The sequence below is a fragment of the Taudactylus pleione genome, unplaced genomic scaffold, assembly GCF_031769625.1.
Source record: "Taudactylus pleione unplaced genomic scaffold, aTauple2 ptg000277l, whole genome shotgun sequence".
In the NCBI taxonomy this organism is placed as follows: Eukaryota; Metazoa; Chordata; class Amphibia; order Anura; family Myobatrachidae; genus Taudactylus; species Taudactylus pleione.
Window position 1 is genome coordinate 4,301,628 of NW_028284679.1, and position 20,843 is coordinate 4,322,470.

The 20,843-nt window shown below is 47.8% G+C and overlaps 1 protein-coding gene across 1 annotated transcript in view; it reads left to right on the plus strand.

The window, feature by feature from the left end:
* Positions 1 to 20,843, plus strand: part of DTNB (dystrobrevin beta) — a 200,639-nt gene that overhangs the window by 68,581 nt on the left and 111,215 nt on the right. The window contains exons 2-5 of the mRNA XM_088481740.1: positions 5,166 to 5,233; positions 9,767 to 9,847; positions 18,734 to 18,947; positions 19,664 to 19,749. Coding sequence (XP_088337866.1) covers positions 5,167 to 5,233; positions 9,767 to 9,847; positions 18,734 to 18,947; positions 19,664 to 19,749 — 448 coding nt within the window. The 5' untranslated portion in view covers position 5,166. The remainder of the gene's footprint in view (positions 1 to 5,165; positions 5,234 to 9,766; positions 9,848 to 18,733; positions 18,948 to 19,663; positions 19,750 to 20,843) is intronic.

Below are 20,843 nucleotides of genomic sequence, written 5' to 3' on the forward strand. Positions count from 1 at the left end.
CCATCTCCTTCCATCTCTCTCTCCCCTCCTCTCCCTCCCATCTCTCCCTCCCATCTCTCACTCCTCTCCCTCCCATCCTCTCCCTCCCATCTCTCCCTCCCCATCTCTCCCTCCCCTCCTCTCCCTCCCATCTCTCCCTCCTCCCTTCCATCTCTCCCTCCTCCCTTCCATCTCTCCCTCCTCTCCTCTCCCTCCCATCTCTCTCTCCCCTCCTCTCCCTCCCATATCTCCCTCCCATCTCTCTCTCCCCTCCTCTCCCTCCCATCTTTCCCTCCCATCTCTCTCCCCTCCTCTCCCTCCCATCTCTCCCTTCCCATCTCTCCCTTCCTATCTCACCTTCCCCTCCTCTCCCTCTCATCTCTCCCTCCCATCTCTCCTTCCATCTCTCTCTCCCATCTCTCCCTCCCATCTCTCCCTCCCATCTCTCCCTCCTCTCCCTCCCATCTCTCCCTCCCATCTCTCCCTCCTCCCTCCCATCTCTCCCTCCTCTCCCTCCCATCTCTCCCTCCCATCTCTCTCTCCCCTCCTCTCCCTCCCATCTCTCCCTCCTCTCCCTCCCATCTCTCCCTCCCATCTCTCTCCTCTCCCTCCCATCTCTCTCCTCTCCCTCCCATCTCTCTCTCCCCTCCTCTCCCTCCCATCTCTCTCTCCCCTCCTCTCCCTCCCATCTCTCCCTTGACTTCTCACCCCCCCTGTCAATCCATTCCTTCCGCCTCTTTGTTGTAGTGGCCCTTTGTATTCCTGCCACTGTGGTTTAAACCAAATTTTTTTTTGTTATGCTGTCACTTCTTAAAAAAGCTTATTATAAGGGAATCCCCCTGGTATTATGTCACATTCTTTTTGCCTGTGGCCTTCAGTTCAGTGAGCTGAACCAATGCAGTAAATTCACACACACAACAGAGAAGTAGTGAGGGTGAACCAGATCATAAAGGTACTAAATTTGCCTAGCATCAGCTCAGACTCCCAAAACTCCTCCCCTAACAATACTATAGGACAGGAGAAAACCACAAGTAACATTCTCAATCGTAAAGGTTAAACAACTCCAACTTATTAGAGGCAATACGCAGAGAAACCCCCCTCATGGTTTGATCTCCTTCATGTTTATTTCTAAGTCCTACTGAGATGAGAGGAAGGAGCAAAGACCATGGAGTGCAGATGTTGCCCATAGCAACCAATCAGATTCTATTTTCTAGGAGGTGCTAGAGAAATGTTAAGTAGAATCTGGTTGCTATGGGCAACATCTCCACTTCTAAAAACCCGCACTTTAGTATATTTACCCCTTAGTATTGCTCTCTTCTGATGAGATAAAAAATCCTAATAACTTTGGATTGTTAGCAGCGATTGAAGTGATGCGGGCGCCCCCCGCTGGCCATCTGTAGTAATAGGCTTCTATCATAGTAATTCAATTGTTTCTCCGATAGATGCCCATTAGTAGTTTACGCGCCTAACAGCTCCGGGTTCAGCCACGCATAGCGACTAAACCCGTCTAAAGCCGTGATTGAAAATGCGAATGTCGCGGCTAATGGGCGTCTATCGGGGAAACAACCATATTTGCTCTGGTAGACGCCCATTGCTATAGATGGCCAGTGGGGGGCGCACGCATCGAATCGGCCCCTTAATGTTAGAAAGCATTAATTATGGTTGATGAAAGTTTCTAATACATAGCAATATTTTACAGTATTACTATATTAAGTAGGATTCCATTTTTTTTTCCATGAAAACATTAATGCAAAAATTTAAAACAAAACTGGTTTATAAAACCCCCCCCCCCAAAAAAAATTTTTTTTTCCAGCCCTGATTCTTGCCTTTCAGCTGTGGAATTATTACCTCTTTAGGGCCTCATTGTATATGTACCTGACTGGTGGTAATGTCTGCAATTACACAATTTCTTGTCCTCATTTAACCTCTTGTCCGTTCCTCATTACCCCCTCCCTTCTCGCCTTCTACGCTCCCTCTCCTCCACTGCCTGCTCCCACCTTGCTCACCTTTTCAACTTATCTCTCACCTCCGGCATCTTTCCCTCATTCAAACATGCTCTTGCCACACCTATTCTTAAAAAACCCAACCTCGACCCGTCCTCACCCGCCAATTACCGCCCCATTTCTCTTCTCCCTTTTGCCTCCAAACTACTTGAGCGGCTTGTCTAAAGCCGCATCACCAGCTATCTCTCTGACAACTCCATCCTTGATCCTCTTCAATCTGGCTTTCGCCCACTTCACTCCACCGAAACTGCCCTGGCCAAAGTCACCATTGACCTGCTTGCAGCCAAATCCAGGGGCCACTTCTCTCTGCTCATCCTCCTGGACCTCTCTGCAGCATTCGACACTGTGGATCATACTCTCCTCCTCCGCACCATTCAGACCTTTGGCATCTCTAACACCATCCATGCCTGGTTCACCTCTTACCTCACCATCCGCTCCATCTCTGTGTCTGCCTCTGGCTCCATCTCCTCCGGCTCCACCTTTCCCCCTTCCACCCTTCCCATTGGTGTCCCGCAGGGTTCTTTCCTGGGCCCGCTGCTCTTCTCCCTGTACACCTCTACATAGGAGAACTCATCAGCTCCTTCGGCCTCCAATACCACCTCTATGCTGATGACACACAACTATACCTCTCCTCTCCTGAACTCTCCCCTTCTGTCCTCTCTCAGGTAACCAGTTGCCTCTCCGCCATCTCTTCCTGGATGTCCGAGCGCTCTCTGAAGCTCAACATGGACAAAACCGAATTCATCATCTTTCTCCCTAATAGAGTCTGAACTCCAACCAATCTCGCCATCACTGTTGACAACACCATCATCTCCCCTGTCCCCCAACTTCGCTGTTTGGGTGTCACCCTTGACTCCACACTCTCCTCCCCCCCCCCCACATTCAATCTCTGGCACAATACTGTCGGTTCCGGCTACGCAACATCGCTGGCATTAGGCCTTTCCTCTCCCAGAATGCTACCACTGATTATTCATTCATTAATCAGTTCTCAGCTTGACTACTGCAACCTTCTCCTTACTGGCCTCCGACATTGCCATCTTGCTCCCCTCCAGTCTGTTCTCAATGCTGCAGCTAGACTTATCTTCCTCTCCCACCGTTCCACTTCTGCTGCTCCCCTCTGCCAAAGCCTTCACTGGCTCCAATTCCCCTACAGAATCCTCTTCAAACTCCTCACCTTCACATACAAGTCCCTCTCTAACTCTACTGCTCCCTAAATCTCCAACCTCATCTCCTTACACGCTCCCTCCCGTCTGCCAATGACCGTTACCTCTCCTCCACCCTGGTTACTTCATCTCATGCTCGTGTCCAAGATTTTGCCCGTGCAGCCCCCCTCCACTGGAATGAGCTTCCTCGCTCGATCAGGCTCTCCCCGACCTTGCAGAACTTCAAACGTGCACTGAAAACCCACCTGTTCATCAAAGCATACCCTTCCACCACATAACCATGTTACCAGGTCTCTGTCCCTCCCGCCTCAGCCATCTCTACCTCGCTTACCTCCTGCACTCAGGTCCCCCTCTACACACTCATGTCACATGTCATCTGTCTCCCCTCACCCCTAGATTGTAAGCTCCTAGGATCCTCAGGATCCTCCTCCCCACTATCTCACAGCCATCTTCTCTAGCACTTCTATGACAGCCTTCACCTTCAGAGCTGTACTGTGTATGGAGAATTGTGTTGCTAATTGTTACTTGTGTTCTGTTTATATTTTGGTTATTGTATTGTAATATAATGTTCTGTGTACCCTTTACTGTATGTAGGGCGCTGCGGACCACTTGCGGCACCCTATACATAAAATGTAATAATAATAATAATAATAATAATAACCCATTCCTGAAAAACCTAATTAAAAAGAACTTTCCCAAAAAAAAAACCAAAGTATTGGTCAGAACCATGTTGTGCCAAGTAACATCTATACGCCACAGGTTACCGGATCTGCCTCTTCCGTCCGCTCCTTTCTGTTCATCCAAGAGTGCTTCCGCATCCAGCAGTAGTCCCCATCGCTGCACCCACCCAGCTTGTGCAGATGTCACTGTATGAGACGCACCATCGTTACTGGTGATAATTGGGCTTTGGGTGAATTCCTGTGTTCTCCTGCCCAAAGTGCAGGGCGCTGAGAATAGCTTTCAGTCCAGTGCAGTCATTGCAAAGCTTCTTAGCCCAGAGTAAGAGTATCCCCTATGAAACGTTCTAGCGGTGAGTACAAAGCACAGCGCCCCACGCAATTTTGCACATTGTTACTTGTACAATGTGTGTTCCAGGGATCGCAGCGAGAAAGATGTGGTGGTGACAGTGCTGTATTGTTACACTTAGGCCTTCATCCCATTAGGAGCAAAGGTAGCTAGTTGCAGAATTCACCCTCCTCGTGGCCCGATCTCACCCCGGACCCCACTGGGCAGCAAACAAAACTGTGCAATACAGGTGGTACCATAAGTGTAGCACACAGGCTCACTTGTGCAGCGGGTACTTCGCTCCTAATTGGATCGAGTTCTTACGCCGGTTAAACACTAGGCGATCTGTGTGCCCGGCTGACGCACAATGCAGTGAATGACGTATCGTGCCGCCGTTTGACACCGCACGTTATGTCGTTCACCAGCCACCCTCATAGGCAGGGGGGTCGTTCGTCAAATTGACAGATTGAGCAGCATGTAGACTCGATCCGTCGATGCGATAGACGACCCCGCAGGAGGGCGCACGGTCGCTCAAAGTTGGTGCGCGCTGGACGATATGTCGGTCTGGTCTGCCAGACCCAGCTATAGTGCGTTGCAGTGTAATGTGATGTGTCTAATGCAGCCATTCTAATAGATCTTACTGAGCTGTTTTCTGTATGTGCTTGACAAGGGAATGGGGCGGATGGGTGATTTATTTTTATTTTTTTGGTAAGTTGCCTTTTGAGGTTTGGATGTATGCTGTTTAAGTTCTGTAATTATTGGATTTAAGACGGTAGGTGTAACATCCCATGAGTGTTATGTCCTATGGGGCTATTTACTTAACTTCCTAATACAAAATCTTCATACATAATATTTGACATGGGTTACGAGAAGAAATTTGGAGAACTGAAGAGGTACGAGCACCGGTTAGGAGCCGCTGAGTTATTGTGTATGAGAGCCGGGGGTCCGGCAGTTGCTGGTGTGCGGAGAGATGTGAATATGTACATGGCGATCTGACCCTCTGATTCCTCTGCAGGATGATTGAGGAGAGCGGGAAGCGCAGGAGGACGATGGCCGAGAAGCGCCAGCTCTTCATGGAAATGAGTAAGTTGGCCTGGCTTTTATTATAATAGGAAATAACCTGCATACAATGGCTAGGTACTTTAATGATCATATTCACACTATTGCACATCGTTATACAATACATAATCAGCGGATTGCATAAAGGAGCGTTAATCATCCGTCCATGGCACGTGCCTACCATTTTTGGGCTTTATTAAGAAAATCACAGATATTCTCCCAATGCTGGGATAGCAGGACTCGTACCCCAAGTTTTCCCCCTGTGTACATTTGTCGTTGATCTCCACAATCCTTTTAGAGGTGTTCCACTTTTACACAATTACACAATTTATTTATTTAATGTATATTGTGCTCCTTGGGTCTACTTACTAGTTTATTACACCCTTATTATTAGTTTTGCTTTTACACGACTTACTAGTTTATTACACCCTTATTATTAGTTTTGCTTTTACACGACTTACTAGTTGATTACACCCTTATTATTATTTTTGCTTTTACACGACTTACTAGTTGATTACACCCTTATTTTTAGTTTTTCTTTTACACGACTTACTAGTTGATTACACCCTTATTTTTAGTTTTGCATTTACACAACTTACTAGTTGATTACACCCTTATTATTAGTTTTGCTTTTACACGACTTACTAGTTGATTACACCCTTATTTTTAGTTTTGCATTTGCACAACTTACTAGTTGATTACACCCTTATTATTAGTTTTGCTTTTACACGACTTACTAGTTGATTACACCCTTATTTTTAGTTTTGCTTTTACACGACTTACTAGTTGATTACACCCTTATTTTTAGTTTTGCATTTACACAACTTACTAGTTGATTACACCCTTATTATTAGTTTTGCTTTTACACGACTTACTAGTTGATTACACCCTTATTTTTAGTTTTGCATTTACACAACTTACTAGTTGATTACACCCTTATTATTAGTTTTGCTTTTACACGAATTACTAGTTGATTACACCCTTATTTTTAGTTTTGCTTTTACACGACTTACTAGATGATTACACCCTTACTTTTAGTTTTTCTTTTACACGACTTACTAGTTGATTACACCCTTATTATTAGTTTTGCTTTTACACGACTTACTAGTTGATTACACCCTTATTTTTAGTTTTGCTTTTACATGACTTACTAGTTGATTACACCCTTATTTTTAGTTTTGCTTTTACACGACTTACTAGTTGATTATACCCTTATCTTTAGTTTTGCTTTTACACGACTTACTAGTTGATTACACCCTTACTTTTAGTTTTACACGAGCAGTCCAGCTAAAACCCTAACCCTGGCCATTCTTGTCTGATGTACTATCATTCACAAAGACACAGGGTCTAACCTCCACTTCCCGCTCCCTGGAGGAGACATTACTAAGCCACCAATCTGCATAGCTTGTTGGTGACCCCATAGGGCAGCCTTTTGGGAGACATCCCAGCCCGTCTGCCAAAAGACCCCCTACAGGTCTGGCTCCAGTAACTAGCGGTACACAAAGGTGACAATCCACTGCTCCCAGTAGGAGGTAGGTGGATAGAGAAGACACTAATGAGGGAAGCCCATCCTAATTTTAACCCTTTACACTTAAATGATGAGTATTGAACTCTTCCTCCGACTGCGGTTTACGAATGTCTAACGGGTTCTATCTTTGGTGATAGAGGGAGGGTGGTGGTGATAGAGGGATATCATGGTGGCACTGATATAACTGACGGGAGGGTGATGGTGATAGAGGGAAATCTTGGTGGCAGTGATATGACTGCAGGGAGGGTGAAGGTGATAAAGGGATATCATGGTGGCACTGATATAACTGCAGGGAGGGTGGTGGTGATAGAGGGATATCATGGTGGCAGTGATATGACTGACGGGAGGGTGATGGTGATAGAGGGATATCATGGTGGCACTGATATGACTGCAGGGAGGGTGATGGTGATAGAGGGATATCATGGTGGCAGTGATATGACTGCAGGGAGGGTGAAGGTGATAGAGGGATATCATGGTGGCACTGATATGACTGCAGGGAGGGAGATGGTGATAGAGGGATATCATGGTGGCAGTGATATGACTGCAGGGAGGATGGTGGTGATAGAGGGATATCATGGTGGCACCGATATGACTGCAGGGAGGGTGTTGGTGATAGAGGGATATCATGGTGGCACTGATATGACTGCAGGGAGGGTGGTGGTGATAGAGGGAGATCATGGTGGCAGTGATATGACAGCAGGGAGGGTGATGGTGATAGAGGGATATCATGGTGGCACTGATATGATTGCAGGGAGGGTGATGGTGATAGAGGGATATCATGGTGGCACTGATATGACTGCAGGCAGGGTGGTGGTGATAGAGGGATATCATGGTGGCAGTGATATAACTGCAGGGAGGGTGGTGATAGAGGGATATCATGGTGGCACTGATATGACTGCAGGGTGGGTGATGGTGATAGAGGGATATCATGGTGGCACTGATATGACTGCAGGGAGGGTGGTGATAGAGGGATATCATGGTGGCACTGATATGACTGCAGGGAGGGTGATGGTGATAGAGGGAGATCATGGTGGCAGTGATATGACAGCAGGGAGGGTGATGGTGATAGAGGGATATCATGGTGGCACTGATATGATTGCAGGGAGGGTGATGGTGATAGAGGGATATCATGGTGGCACTAATATTACTGCAGGCAGGGTGGTGGTGATAGAGGGATATCATGGTGGCACTGATATGACTGCAGGGAGGATGGTGGTGATAGAGGAATATCATGGTGGCACTGATATGACTGCAGGGAGGGTGGTGGTGATAGAGGGATATCATGGTGATACTAATATGATTGCAGGGAGGGTGATGGTGATAGAGGGATAATCATGGTGGCACTGATATGACTGCAGGGAGAGTGGTGGTGATAGAGCGATATCATGGTGGCACTGATATGACTGCAGGGAGGGTGGTGATAGAGGGATATCATGGTGGCACTGATATGACTGCAGGGAGGGTGATGGTGATAGAGGGATATCATGGTGGCACTGATATGACTGCAGGGAGGGTGATGGTGATAGAGGGATATCATGGTGGCAGTGATATGACTGCAGGGAGGTTGGTAATGATAGAGGGATATCATGGTGGCACTGATATGACTGCAGGGAGGGTGGTGATAGAGGGATATCATGGTGGCACTGATATGACTGCAGGGAGGGTGATGGTGATAGAGGAATATCATGGTGGCACTGATATGACTGCAGGGAGGGTGGTGATAGAGGGATATCATGGTGGCACTGATATGACTGCAGGGAGGGTGATGGTGATAGAGGGATATCATGGTGGCAGTGATATGACTGCAGGGAGGGTGAAGGTGATAGAGGGATATCATGGTGGCACTGATATGACTGCAGGGAGGGTGATGGTGATAGAGGGATATCATGGTGGCAGTGATATGACTACAGGGAGGATGGTGGTGATAGAGGGATATCATGGTGGCACCGATATGACTGCAGGGAGGGTGTTGGTGATAGAGGGATATCATGGTGGCACTGATATGACTGCAGGGAGGGTGTTGGTGATAGAGGGATATCATGGTGGCACTGATATGACTGCAGGGAGGGTGGTGATAGAGGGATATCATGGTGGCACTGATATGACTGCAGGGAGAGTGGTGGTGATAGAGGGATATCATGGTGGCACTGATATGACTGCAGGGAGGGTGTTGGTGATAGAGGGATATCATGGTGGGACTGATATGACTGCAGGGAGGGTGGTGATAGAGGGATATCATGGTGGCACTGATATGACTGCAGGGAGGGTGAGTGTGATAGAGGGATATCATGGTGGCACTGATATGACTGCAGGGAGGGTGGTGATAGAGCGATATCATGGTGGGACTGATATGACTGCAGGGAGGGTGGTGGTGATAGAGGGATATCATGGTGGCACTGATATGACTGCAGGGAGAGTGGTGGTGATAGAGGGATATCATGGTGACACTGATATGACTGCAGGGAGGGTGATGGTGATAGAGGGATATCATGGTGGCACTGATATGACTGCAGGGAGGGTGATGGTGATAGAGGGATATCATGGTGGCAGTGATATGACTGCAGGGAGGGTGGTGATAGAGGGATATCATGGTGGCACTGATATAACTGCAGGGAGGGTGTTGGTGATAGAGGGATATCATGGTGGCACTGATATAACTGACGGGAGGGTGATGGTGATAGAGGGATATCATGGTGGCACTGATATGACTGCAGGGAGGGTGGTGGTGATAGTGGGATATCATGGTGGCACTGATATGACTGCAGGGAGGGTGGTGGTGATAGAGGGATATCATGGTGGCACTGATATGACTGCAGGGAGGGTGTTGGTGATAGTGGGATATCATGGTGGCACTGATATGACTGCAGGGAGGGTGATGGTGATAGAGGGATATCATGGTGGCACTGATATGACTGCAGGGAGGGTGTTGGTGATAGAGGGATATCATGGTGGCACTGATATGACTGCTGGAGGGGGGTAGATGGAAGACCTGTTTTGTTTAATAAAAACTGCATAATGCTACGTTTTAGGGGCACAGAATTTTGACGTGATTCGGCTCTCTACGTACCGGACAGCGTGCAAGCTCAGATTTGTACAGAAACGTTGTAACCGTAAGTATACATTTTATAAAGTACTGGACATGATTGAAGCTGTGCTTGCATTGGTGTCTCTGTGTATTGCTGTGTGTAGTATGTACATGTGCCCTGTTACCCCAGCACTGGGCAATGAGGTGTAGTATGTAATGGTAGGGATCCTGCAGGGAGCTGAGCACTGTTACCCTAGCACTGGGCAGTGAGGTGTAGTATGTAATAGTAGGGATCCTGCAGGGAGCTGTGTACTGTTACCCTAGCACTTGGCAGTGAGGTGTAGTATGTAATGGTAATAATAGTTTACAGGTCTGGGTAATAGTAAGTACACTGTGCCAGCTCAGCAGATGTGATATGAGTGACCGGGAATGTACAGTACTCTAGCAGTGTACAGGTCTGAGTAACAGTAATTACACCGTCCCAGCTCAGCAGATGTGATATGAGTGACCGGGAATGTACAGGACTCTAGCAGTGTACAGGTCTGAGTAACAGTAATTACACCGTGCCAGCTCAGCAGATGTGATATGAGTGACCGGGAATGTACAGTACTCTAGCAGTGTACAGGTCTGGGTAACAGTAATTACACCGTGCCAGCTCAGCAGATGTGATATGAGTGACCGGGAATGTACAGGACTCTAGCAGTGTACAGGTCTGAGTAACAGTAATTACACCGTCCCAGCTCAGCAGATGTGATATGAGTGACCGGGAATGTACAGGACTCTAGCAGTGTACAGGTCTGGGTAACAGTAATTACACGGTGCCAGCTCAGCAGATGTGATATGAGTGACCGGGAATGTACAGGACTCTAGCAGTGTACAGGTCTGAGTAACAGTAATTACACCGTCCCAGCTCAGCAGATGTGATATGAGTGACCGGGAATGTACAGGATTCCAGCAGTGTACAGGTCTGGGTAACAGTAATTACACGGTGCCAGCTCAGCAGATGTGATAGGAGTGACCAGGGATGTACAGGACTCTAGCAGTGTACAGGTCTGTGTAACAGTAATTACTCTGTGCCAGCTCAGCAGATGTGATATAAGTGACCGGGAATGTACAGTACTCTAGCAGTGTACTGGTCTGGGTAACAGCAATTACACCGTGCCAGCTCAGCAGATGTGATATAAGTGACCGGGAATGTACAGTACTCTAGCAGTGTACAGGTCTGAGTAACAGTAATTACACGGTGCCGGCACAGCAGATGTGATATGAGTGACCGGGAATGTACAGGACTCTAGCAGTGTACTGGTCTGGGTAACAGTAATTACACCGTGCCGGCTCAGCAGATGTGATATGAGTGACCGGGAATGTACAGGACTGTAGCAGTGTACAGGTCTGGGTAACAGTAATTACACCGTGCCAGCTCAGCAGATGTGATAGGAGTGACCAGGAATGTACAGGACTCTAGCAGTGTACAGGTCTGAGTAACAGTAATTACACCATGCCAGCTCAGCAGATGTGATATGAGTGACCGGGAATGTACAGGACTCTAGCAGTGTACAGGTCTGGGTAACAGTAATTACACCGTGCCAGCTCAGCAGATGTGATATGAGTGACCAGGAATGTACAGGACTCTAGCAGTGTACAGGTCTGGGTAACAGTAATTACACGGTGCCAGCTCAGCAGATGTGATAGGAGTGACCAGGAATGTACAGGACTCTAGCAGTGTACAGGTCTGGGTAACAGTAATTACACTGTGCCAACTCAGCAGATGTGATAGGAGTGTCCGGGATGTACAGGGCTCTAGTAGTGTACAGGTCTGGGTAACAGTAATTACACCGTGCCAGCTCAACAGATGTGATATGAGTTACCAGGATTGTACCGGACTCTAGCAGTGTACAGGTCTGGGTAACAGTAATTACACGGTGCCAGATCAGCAGATGTGATATGAGTGACCGGGAATGTACAAGGACTGTAGCAGTGCACAGGTCTGGGTAACAGTAATTACACCGTGCCAGCTCAGCAGATGTGATATGAGTGACCGGGAATGTACAGGACTCTAGCAGTGTACAGGTCTGGGTAACAGTAATTACACCGTGCCAGCTCAGTAGATGTGATATGAGTGACCGGGAATGTACAGGACTCTAACAGTGTACAGGTCTGGGTAACAGTAATTGCATGGTGCCATCTCAGCAGATGTGATATGAGTGACCAGGAATGTACTGGACTCTAGCAGGGTACTGGTCTGGGTAACAGTAATTACACTGTGCCAGCTAAGCATATGTGATATGAGTGACCGGGAATGTACAGGACTCTAGCAGTGTACAGGTCTGGGTAACAGTAATTACATGGTGCCATCTCAGCAGATGTGATATGAGTGACCAGGAATGTACTGGACTCTAGCAGTGTACTGGTCTGGGTAACAGTAATTACACTGTGCCAGCTCAGCAGATGTGATATGAGTGCCCGGGAATGTACAGGACTCTAGCAGTGTACATGTCTCGGTAACAGTAATTACACCGTGCCAGCTCAGCAGATGTGATATGAGTGACCAAGTATGTACAGGACTCTAGCAGTGTACAGGTCTGGGTAACAGTAATTACACCGTGCCAGCTCAGCAGATGTGATATGAGTGCCCGGGAATGTACAGGGCTCTAGCAGTGTACAGGTCTGGGTAACAGTAATTACACCGTGCCAGCTCAGCAGATGTGATATGAGTGCCCGGGAATGTACAGGGCTCTAGCAGTGTACAGGTCTGGGTAACAGTAATTACACTGTGCCAGCTCAGCAGATGTTATATGAGTGACCAGGAATGTACAGGACTGTAGCAGTGTACAGGTCTGGGTAACAGTAATTACACCGTGCCAGCTCAGAAGATGTGATAGGAGTGACCGGGAATGTACAGTACTCTAGCAGTATACAGGTCTGAGTAACAGTAATTACACCGTGCCAGCTCAGTAGATGTTATATGAGTGACCGGGAATGTACAGGACTCTAGCAGTGTACAGGTCTGGGTAACAGCAATTACTCCGTGCCAGCTCAGCAGATGTGATAGGAGTGACCGGGAATGTACAGGACTGTAGCAGTGTACAGGTCTGGGTAACAGTAATTACACGGTGCCAGCTCAGCAGATGTGATAGGAGTGACCGGGAATGTACAGGACTCTAGCAGTGTACTGGTCTGGGTAACATTAATTACACCGTGCCAGCTCAGCAGATGTGATAGGAGTGACCGGGAATGTACAGGACTCTAGCAGTATACAGGTCTGGGTAACAGTAATTACACCGTGCCAGCTCAGCAGATGTGATAGGAGTGACCGGGAATGTGCAGGACTTTAGCAGTGTACAGGTCTGAGTAACAGTAATTACACCGTGCCAGCTCAGCAGATGTGATAGGAGTGACCAGGGATGTACAGGACTCTAGCAGTGTACAGGTCTGGGTAACAGTAATTACACCGTGCCAGCTCAGCAGATGTGATATGAGTGACCAGGAATGTACAGGACTCTAGCAGTGTACAGGTCTGGGTAACAGTAATTACACCGTGCCAGCTCAGCAGATGTGATAGGAGTGACCGGGAATGTACAGGACTCTAGCAGTGTACAGTTCTGGGTAACAGTAATTACACCGTGCCAGCTCAGCAGATGTGATAGGAGTGACCGGGAATGTACAGGACTCTAGCAGTGTACAGGTCTGAGTAACAGTAATTACACCGTGCCAGCTCAGCAGATGTGATAGGAGTGACCGGGAATGTACAGGACTCTAGCAGTGTACAGGTCTGAGTAACAGTAATTACACCGTGCCAGCTCAGCAGATGTGATATGAGTGACCGGGAAAGTACAGGACTCTAGCAGTATACAGGTCTGAGTAACAGTAATTACACCGTGCCAGCTCAGCAGATGTGATCTGAGTGACCAGGAATGTACAGGACTCTAGCAGTGTACTGTTCTGGGTAACAGCAATTACACCGTCCCAGCTCAGCAGATGTGATAGGAGTGACCGGGAATGTACAGGACTCTAGCAGTGTACAGGTCTGGGTAACAGTAATTACACTGTGCCAGCTCAGCAGATGTGATATGAGTGACCGGGAATGTACAGGACTGTAGCAGTGTACAGGTCTGGGTAACAGTAATTACACCGTGCCAGCTCAGAAGATGTGATAGGAGTGACCGGGAATGTACAGTACTCTAGCAGTATACAGGTCTGGGTAACAGCAATTACACCGTGCCAGCTCAGTAGATGTTATATGAGTGACCGGGAATGTACAGGACTCTAGCAGTGTACAGGTCTGGGTAACAGCAATTACTCCGTGCCAGCTCAGCAGATGTGATAGGAGTGACCGGGAATGTACAGGACTGTAGCAGTGTACTGGTCTGGGTAACAGCAATTACACCGTGCCAGCTCAGTAGATGTTATATGAGTGACCGGGAATGTACAGGACTCTAGCAGTGTACTGGTCTGGGTAACATTAATTACACCGTGCCAGCTCAGCAGATGTGATAGGAGTGACCGGGAATGTACAGGACTCTAGCAGTATACAGGTCTGGGTAACAGTAATTACACCGTGCCAGCTCAGCAGATGTGATAGGAGTGACCGGGAATGTGCAGGACTCTAGCAGTGTACAGGTCTGAGTAACAGTAATTACACCGTGCCAGCTCAGCAGATGTGATAGGAGTGACCAGGGATGTACAGGACTCTAGCAGTGTACAGGTCTAGGTAACAGTAATTACACCGTGCCAGCTCAGCAGATGTGATATGAGTGACCAGGAATGTGCAGGACTCTAGCAGTGTACTGGTCTGGGTAACAGTAATTACACCGTGCCAGCTCAGCAGATGTGATAGGAGTGACCGGGAATGTACAGGACTCTAGCAGTGTACAGGTCTGAGTAACAGTAATTACACCGTGCCAGCTCAGCAGATGTGATAGGAGTGACCGGGAATGTACAGGACTCTAGCAGTGTACTGGTCTGTTTAACAGTAATTACACCGTGCCAGCTCAGCAGATGTGATATGAGTGACCGGGAATGTACAGTACTCTAGCAGTGTACTGGTCTGGGTAACAGTAATTACACCGTCCCAGCTCAGCAGATGTGATATGAGTGTCCGGGATGTACAGGGCTCTAGTAGTGTACAGGTCTGGGTAACAGTAATTACTCCGTGCCAGCTCAACAGATGTGATATGAGTGACCGGGAATGTACAGGACTCTAGTAGTGTATAGGTCTGTGTAACAGTAATTACACTGTGCCAGCTCAGCAGATGTGATATGAGTTACCAGGATTGTACCGGACTCTAGCAGTGTACAGGTCTGGGTAACAGTAATTACACGGTGCCAGATCAGCAGATGTGATATGAGTGACCGGGAATGTACAAGGACTGTAGCAGTGCACAGGTCTCGGTAACAGTAATTACACCGTGCCAGCTCAGCAGATGTGATAGGAGTGACCGGGAATGTACAGGACTCTAGCAGTGTACAGGTCTGGGTAACATTAATTACACGGTGCCAGCTCAGCAGATGTGATAGGAGTGACCGGGAATGTACAGGACTCTAGTAGTGTATAGGTCTGTGTAACAGTAATTACACTGTGCCAGCTCAGCAGATGTGATATGAGTTACCAGGATTGTACCGGACTCTAGCAGTGTACAGGTCTGGGTAACAGTAATTACACGGTGCCAGCTCAGCAGATGTGATAGGAGTGACCGGGAATGTACAGGACTGTAGCAGTGTACAGGTCTCGGTAACAGTAATTACACCGTGCCAGCTCAGCAGATGTGATAGGAGTGACCGGGAATGTACAGGACTCTAGCAGTGTACAGGTCTGGGTAACATTAATTACACGGTGCCAGCTCAGCAGATGTGATAGGAGTGACCAGGAATGTACAGGTCTCTAGCAGTATACAGGTCTGGGTAACAGTAATTACATCGTGCCAGCTCAGCAGATGTGATATTAGAGACCGGGAATGTACAGGACTCTAGCAGTGTACAGGTCTGAGTAACAGTAATTACACCGTGCCAGCTCAGCAGATGTGATAGGAGTGACCGGGAATGTACAGGACTCTAGCAGTATACAGGTCTGGGTAACAGTAATTACACCGTGCCAGCTCAGCAGATGTGATATTAGAGACCGGGAATGTACAGGACTCTAGCAGTATACAGGTCTGAGTAACAGTAATTACACCGTGCCAGCTCAGCAGATGTGATAGGAGTGACCGGGAATGTACAGGACTCTAGCAGTGTACAGGTCTGAGTAACAGTAATTACACCGTGCCAGCTCAGCAGATGTGATAGGAGTGACTGGGAATGTACAGTACTCTAGCAGTGTACTGGTCTTGGTAACAGTAATTACACTGTGCCAGCTCAGCAGATGTGATATGAGTGACCAGGAATGTACAGGACTATAGCAGTGTACAGGTCTGGGTAACAGTAATTACACGGTGCCAGCTCAGCAGATGTGATATGAGTGACCAGGAATGTACAGGACTGTAGCAGTGTACAGGTCTGGGTAACAGCAATTACACCGTGCCAGCTCAGCAGATGTGATAGGAGTGACCGGGAATGTACAGGTCTCTAGCAGTGTACAGGTCTGGGTAACAGTAATTACACCGTGCCAGCTCAGCAGATGTGATATGAGTGACCGGGAATGTACAGGACTCTAGCAGTGTACTGGTCTGGGTAACAGTAATTACACCGTGCCAGCTCAGCAGATGTGATATTAGAGACCGGGAATGTACAGGACTCTAGCAGTGTACAGGTCTGGGTAACAGTAATTACACCGTGCCAGCTCAGCAGATGTGATAGGAGTGACCAGGAATGTACAGGACTGTAGCAGTGTACAGGTCTGGGTAACAGTAATTACACCGTGCCAGCTCAGCAGATGTGATAGGAGTGACCGGGAATGTACAGGACTCTAGTAGCAGTATACAGGTCTGGGTAACAGTAATTACACTGAGCCAGCTCAGCAGATGTGATAGGAGTGAGCGGGAATGTACAGGACTCTAGCAGTGTACAGGTCTGGGTAACAGTAATTACACCGTGCCAGCTCAGCAGATGTGATAGGAGTGACCGGGAATGTACAGGACTCTAGCAGTGTACAGGTCTGGGTAACAGTAATTACACCGTGCCAGCTCAGCAGATGTGATATGAGTGACCTGGGATGTACAGGACTCTAGCAGTGTACAGGTCTGGGTAACAGTAATTACACGGTGCCAGCTCAGCAGATGTGATATGAGTGACCGGGAATGTGCAGGACTCTAGCAGTATACAGGTCTGGGTAACAGTAATTACACCGTCCCAGCTCAGCAGATGTGATATGAGTGACCGGGAATGTACAGGACTGTAGCAGTGTACAGGTCTGGGTAACAGTAAGTACACCGTGCCAGCTCAGCTGATGTGATATGAGTGACCGGGGATGTACAGGACTCTAGCAGTGTACAGGTCTGGGTAACAGTAATTACACCGTGCCAGCTCAGCAGATGTGATAGGAGTGACCGGGAATGTACAGGACTCTAGCAGTGTACAGGTCTGGGTAACAGTAATTACACCGTGCCAGCTCAGCAGATGTGATATGAGTGACCGGGAATGTACAGGACTCTAGCAGTGTACAGGTCTGGGTGACAGTAATTACACCGTGCCAGCTCAGCAGGTGTGATATGAGTGACCAGGAATGTACAGGACTCTAGCAGTGTACAGGACTGGGTAACAGTAATTACACGGTGCCAACTCATCAGATGTGATAGGAGTGACCGGGAATGTACAGGACTCTAGCAGTGTACAGGACTGGGTAACAGTAATTACACGGTGCCAACTCAGCAGATGTGATAGGAGTGACCGGGAATGTACAGGACTCTAGCAGTGTACAGGACTGGGTAACAGTAATTACACTGTGCCAGCTCAGCAGATGTGATAGGAGTGACCAGGGATGTACAGGACTCTAGCAGTGTACAGGTCTGGGTAACAGTAATTACACCGTGCCAGCTCAGCAGATGTGATATTAGAGACCGGGAATGTACAGGACTCTAGCAGTGTACAGGTCTGGGTAACAGTAATTACACCGTGCCAGCTCAGCAGATGTGATATGAGTGACCAGGAATGTACAGGACTATAGCAGTGTACAGGTCTGGGTAACAGTAATTACACCGTGCCAGCTCAGCAGATGTGATATGAGTGACCGGGAATGTACAGGACTCTAGCAGTGTACAGGTCTGGGTAACAGTAATTACACCATGCCAGCTCAGCAGATGTGATATGAGTGACCAGGTATGTACAGGACTATAGCAGTGTACAGGTCTGGGTAACAGTAATTACACCATGCCAGCTCAGCAGATGTGATATGAGTGACCAGGAATGTACAGGACTCTAGCAGTGTACAGGTCTGGGTAACAGTAATTACACCGTGCCAGCTCAGCAGATGTGATATGAGTGACCGGGAATGTACAGTACTCTAGCAGTGTACAGGTCTGAGTAACAGTAATTACACCGTGCCAGCTCAGCAGATGTGATAGGAGTGACCAGGAATGTACAGGACTCTAGCAGTGTACAGGTCTGAGTAACAGTAATTACACCATGCCAGCTCAGCAGATGTGATATTAGAGACCGGGAATGTACAGGACTCTAGCAGTGTACAGGTCTGAGTAACAGTAATTACACCGTGCCAGCTCAGCAGATGTGATATGAGTGACCAAGTATGTACAGGACTCTAGCAGTGTACTGGTCTGGGTAACAGTAATTACACGGTGCCAGCTCAGCAGATGTGATAGGAGTTACCAGGAATGTACAGGACTCTAGCAGTGTACAGGTCTGGGTAACAGTAATTACATGGTGCCAGCTCAGCAGATGTGATAGGAGTGACCGGGAATGTACAGGACTCTAGCAGTGTACAGGTCTGGGTAACAGTAATTACACGGGCGGTTTCATGGATTATACCTCAATTATTCAATGATAAAACGGCCCCTATGTACCTTTCCTCTTTTTGTTTTAGTTCACCTTGTTGACATTTGGAACATGATAGAAGCCTTCCGTGACAATGGCCTTAACACACTGGACAACAACACAGAAATTAACGTGTCTCGGCTAGAAACCATTATTTCCTCCATTTACTACCAGCTAAACAAACGCCTTCCATCCAGCCACCAGATCAGCGTGGACCAGTCCATCAGTCTCCTGCTTAATTTCATGATCGCTGCGTACGACAGGTAAGTGCTCGGCGGGCATCGCTTTCTCTTTCTGAGCCCTCTCTCACTCTTTCTCTTATCCACCCCCTCCTCTCTCACTATGTCTTACTTCCCTCCCACAGTAGGGGGCGCCCTATGCTGGTCACTGACTGAGATTTTATGTGCAAAAATGATCTGTATCCTACTCTGTAAATGATATCCCGGTAATGACGTTAGAAGTTCTTTATTAGAATGAGCTCTGGCTTTTTTACACTATCCAGTTATTGTATATTAATATTTAAATCATTGTCCTAGTTACGTAAGTAGGTGAGTGCTTCCAGTGACTTCTAACTGTGGATGTGTCTGCCGATCTACAGATTTGTCCTCATACACTGTTGACTCAGTCACGCCAAACCGCTTCTCTCGGCGCACAGAGTCCTTGGCGATTCGGACACGCCGAGCATCTTATAGGCTCCAAAATGTGCATCTTAAGCGCACTAATAAAGCAACTTAATGCGACAAATCACCATTGTTAGATAACGCTGATGGACATTTGTACATTTGTGTGCGAATGAGTCTGAATCTGTCTCTCGCCGTATGGCGTATTGAGGCGTAGTGTTTGAGGACACATCTGTACGTCGCTCTCAGAAGGAGGTGTACTGCGGGGGGAAAGAGAAGGTTGGATTTGTGGTTCTCCTCCATGTGATACGGGAAGTCCTCTCCTGTCTGATGATGATCTTCTCCTGTGTATGTTCCAGTGAAGGACATGGGAGGCTGACCGTGTTTTCAGTGAAAGCAATCTTAGCGACCATGTGTGGCGGGAAGATCCTGGACAAGTTGAGATGTAAGTTTGGACACTCCGCTCCAGTCTGTAAATAGTTGCTGGAGAGCTGTGGGAACAGTGAGGTCTGTCCTGTCGCAGTCAGACTGGGATTGGACCACTGAATAATGAGCAGCGTCACTTTGTACAATGCTGGTGATGGTACAGGGTCTGGTGTACATTCTATCACAAGCTCCCCCTGCTGGAAGAGTGTGCAGGTACACAGCCCCAGCATGCTGCTTGTTCTGTACACAGACACGGAAGACCTGACTGTACATGCATTGCATGGTTTATGCGTTATATCCTTTACTGAGACCCGGTATTTCATTGTATTTATATCTATAATGATATAATCCAGGCTGAGATGTTTGTATTAGTTTTATACCAGGCTCTGGAATCCTGTGGTGCTGTGGAACTACAAGACCAAGCATGCTTTCTCAGTCACTAGTGTCTGTGCCTTCATTTTCTGAATGCCAGATAGTGGTTGGTTAGGAGAACCGGATAATGACTGGGACTCTTTAACATATACCATTGGCTGGTAGGCCATGCTGTGACTTATAGTTCCACATAAGCGGCCCGATTGCTTACCTGTGTGTTATACGATGTGTGTTGCCAAGGGCGGTCTCCATCCAAGTCCGGGTCTTCTCTTAATTGGTATTTTATCTTCCATTAGACTCCAGAACCTTTTCAATCGGCTAGTGCCCTCTGCTGGAGGACTGTGGTCAGGTTGGTGTGTAGAGACGGATTTACTTCTAACTAACATCACTCTGCCACCTGTCCCTAACTATCTAGCACGGTGTGTAGCTCATCACTGGCCTGTAACAATGTAACACACATCTAGCTGGGTTCTAGATCACCAGCCTGTGGCCGAGGGTGCAAATCCTAACATCGGGGGTCTTGGTATCATCTAACCACATCCTCTGTCCTAGATCTTCTGAGAGAGTAGCGACCACACAACCAGAAGTCCAAGTTCCTCCAATGTGTATTCATTAGCGATTGGCCTCTAATATTCTGCAGCTTCCAATGGTCACTTACAGACAGGAAGTCTGGTGTGCACAGGACACAGTTATTCCCCCACACATCTCCGTCTTTCCTGCACATTGCATGCAACTTGTATT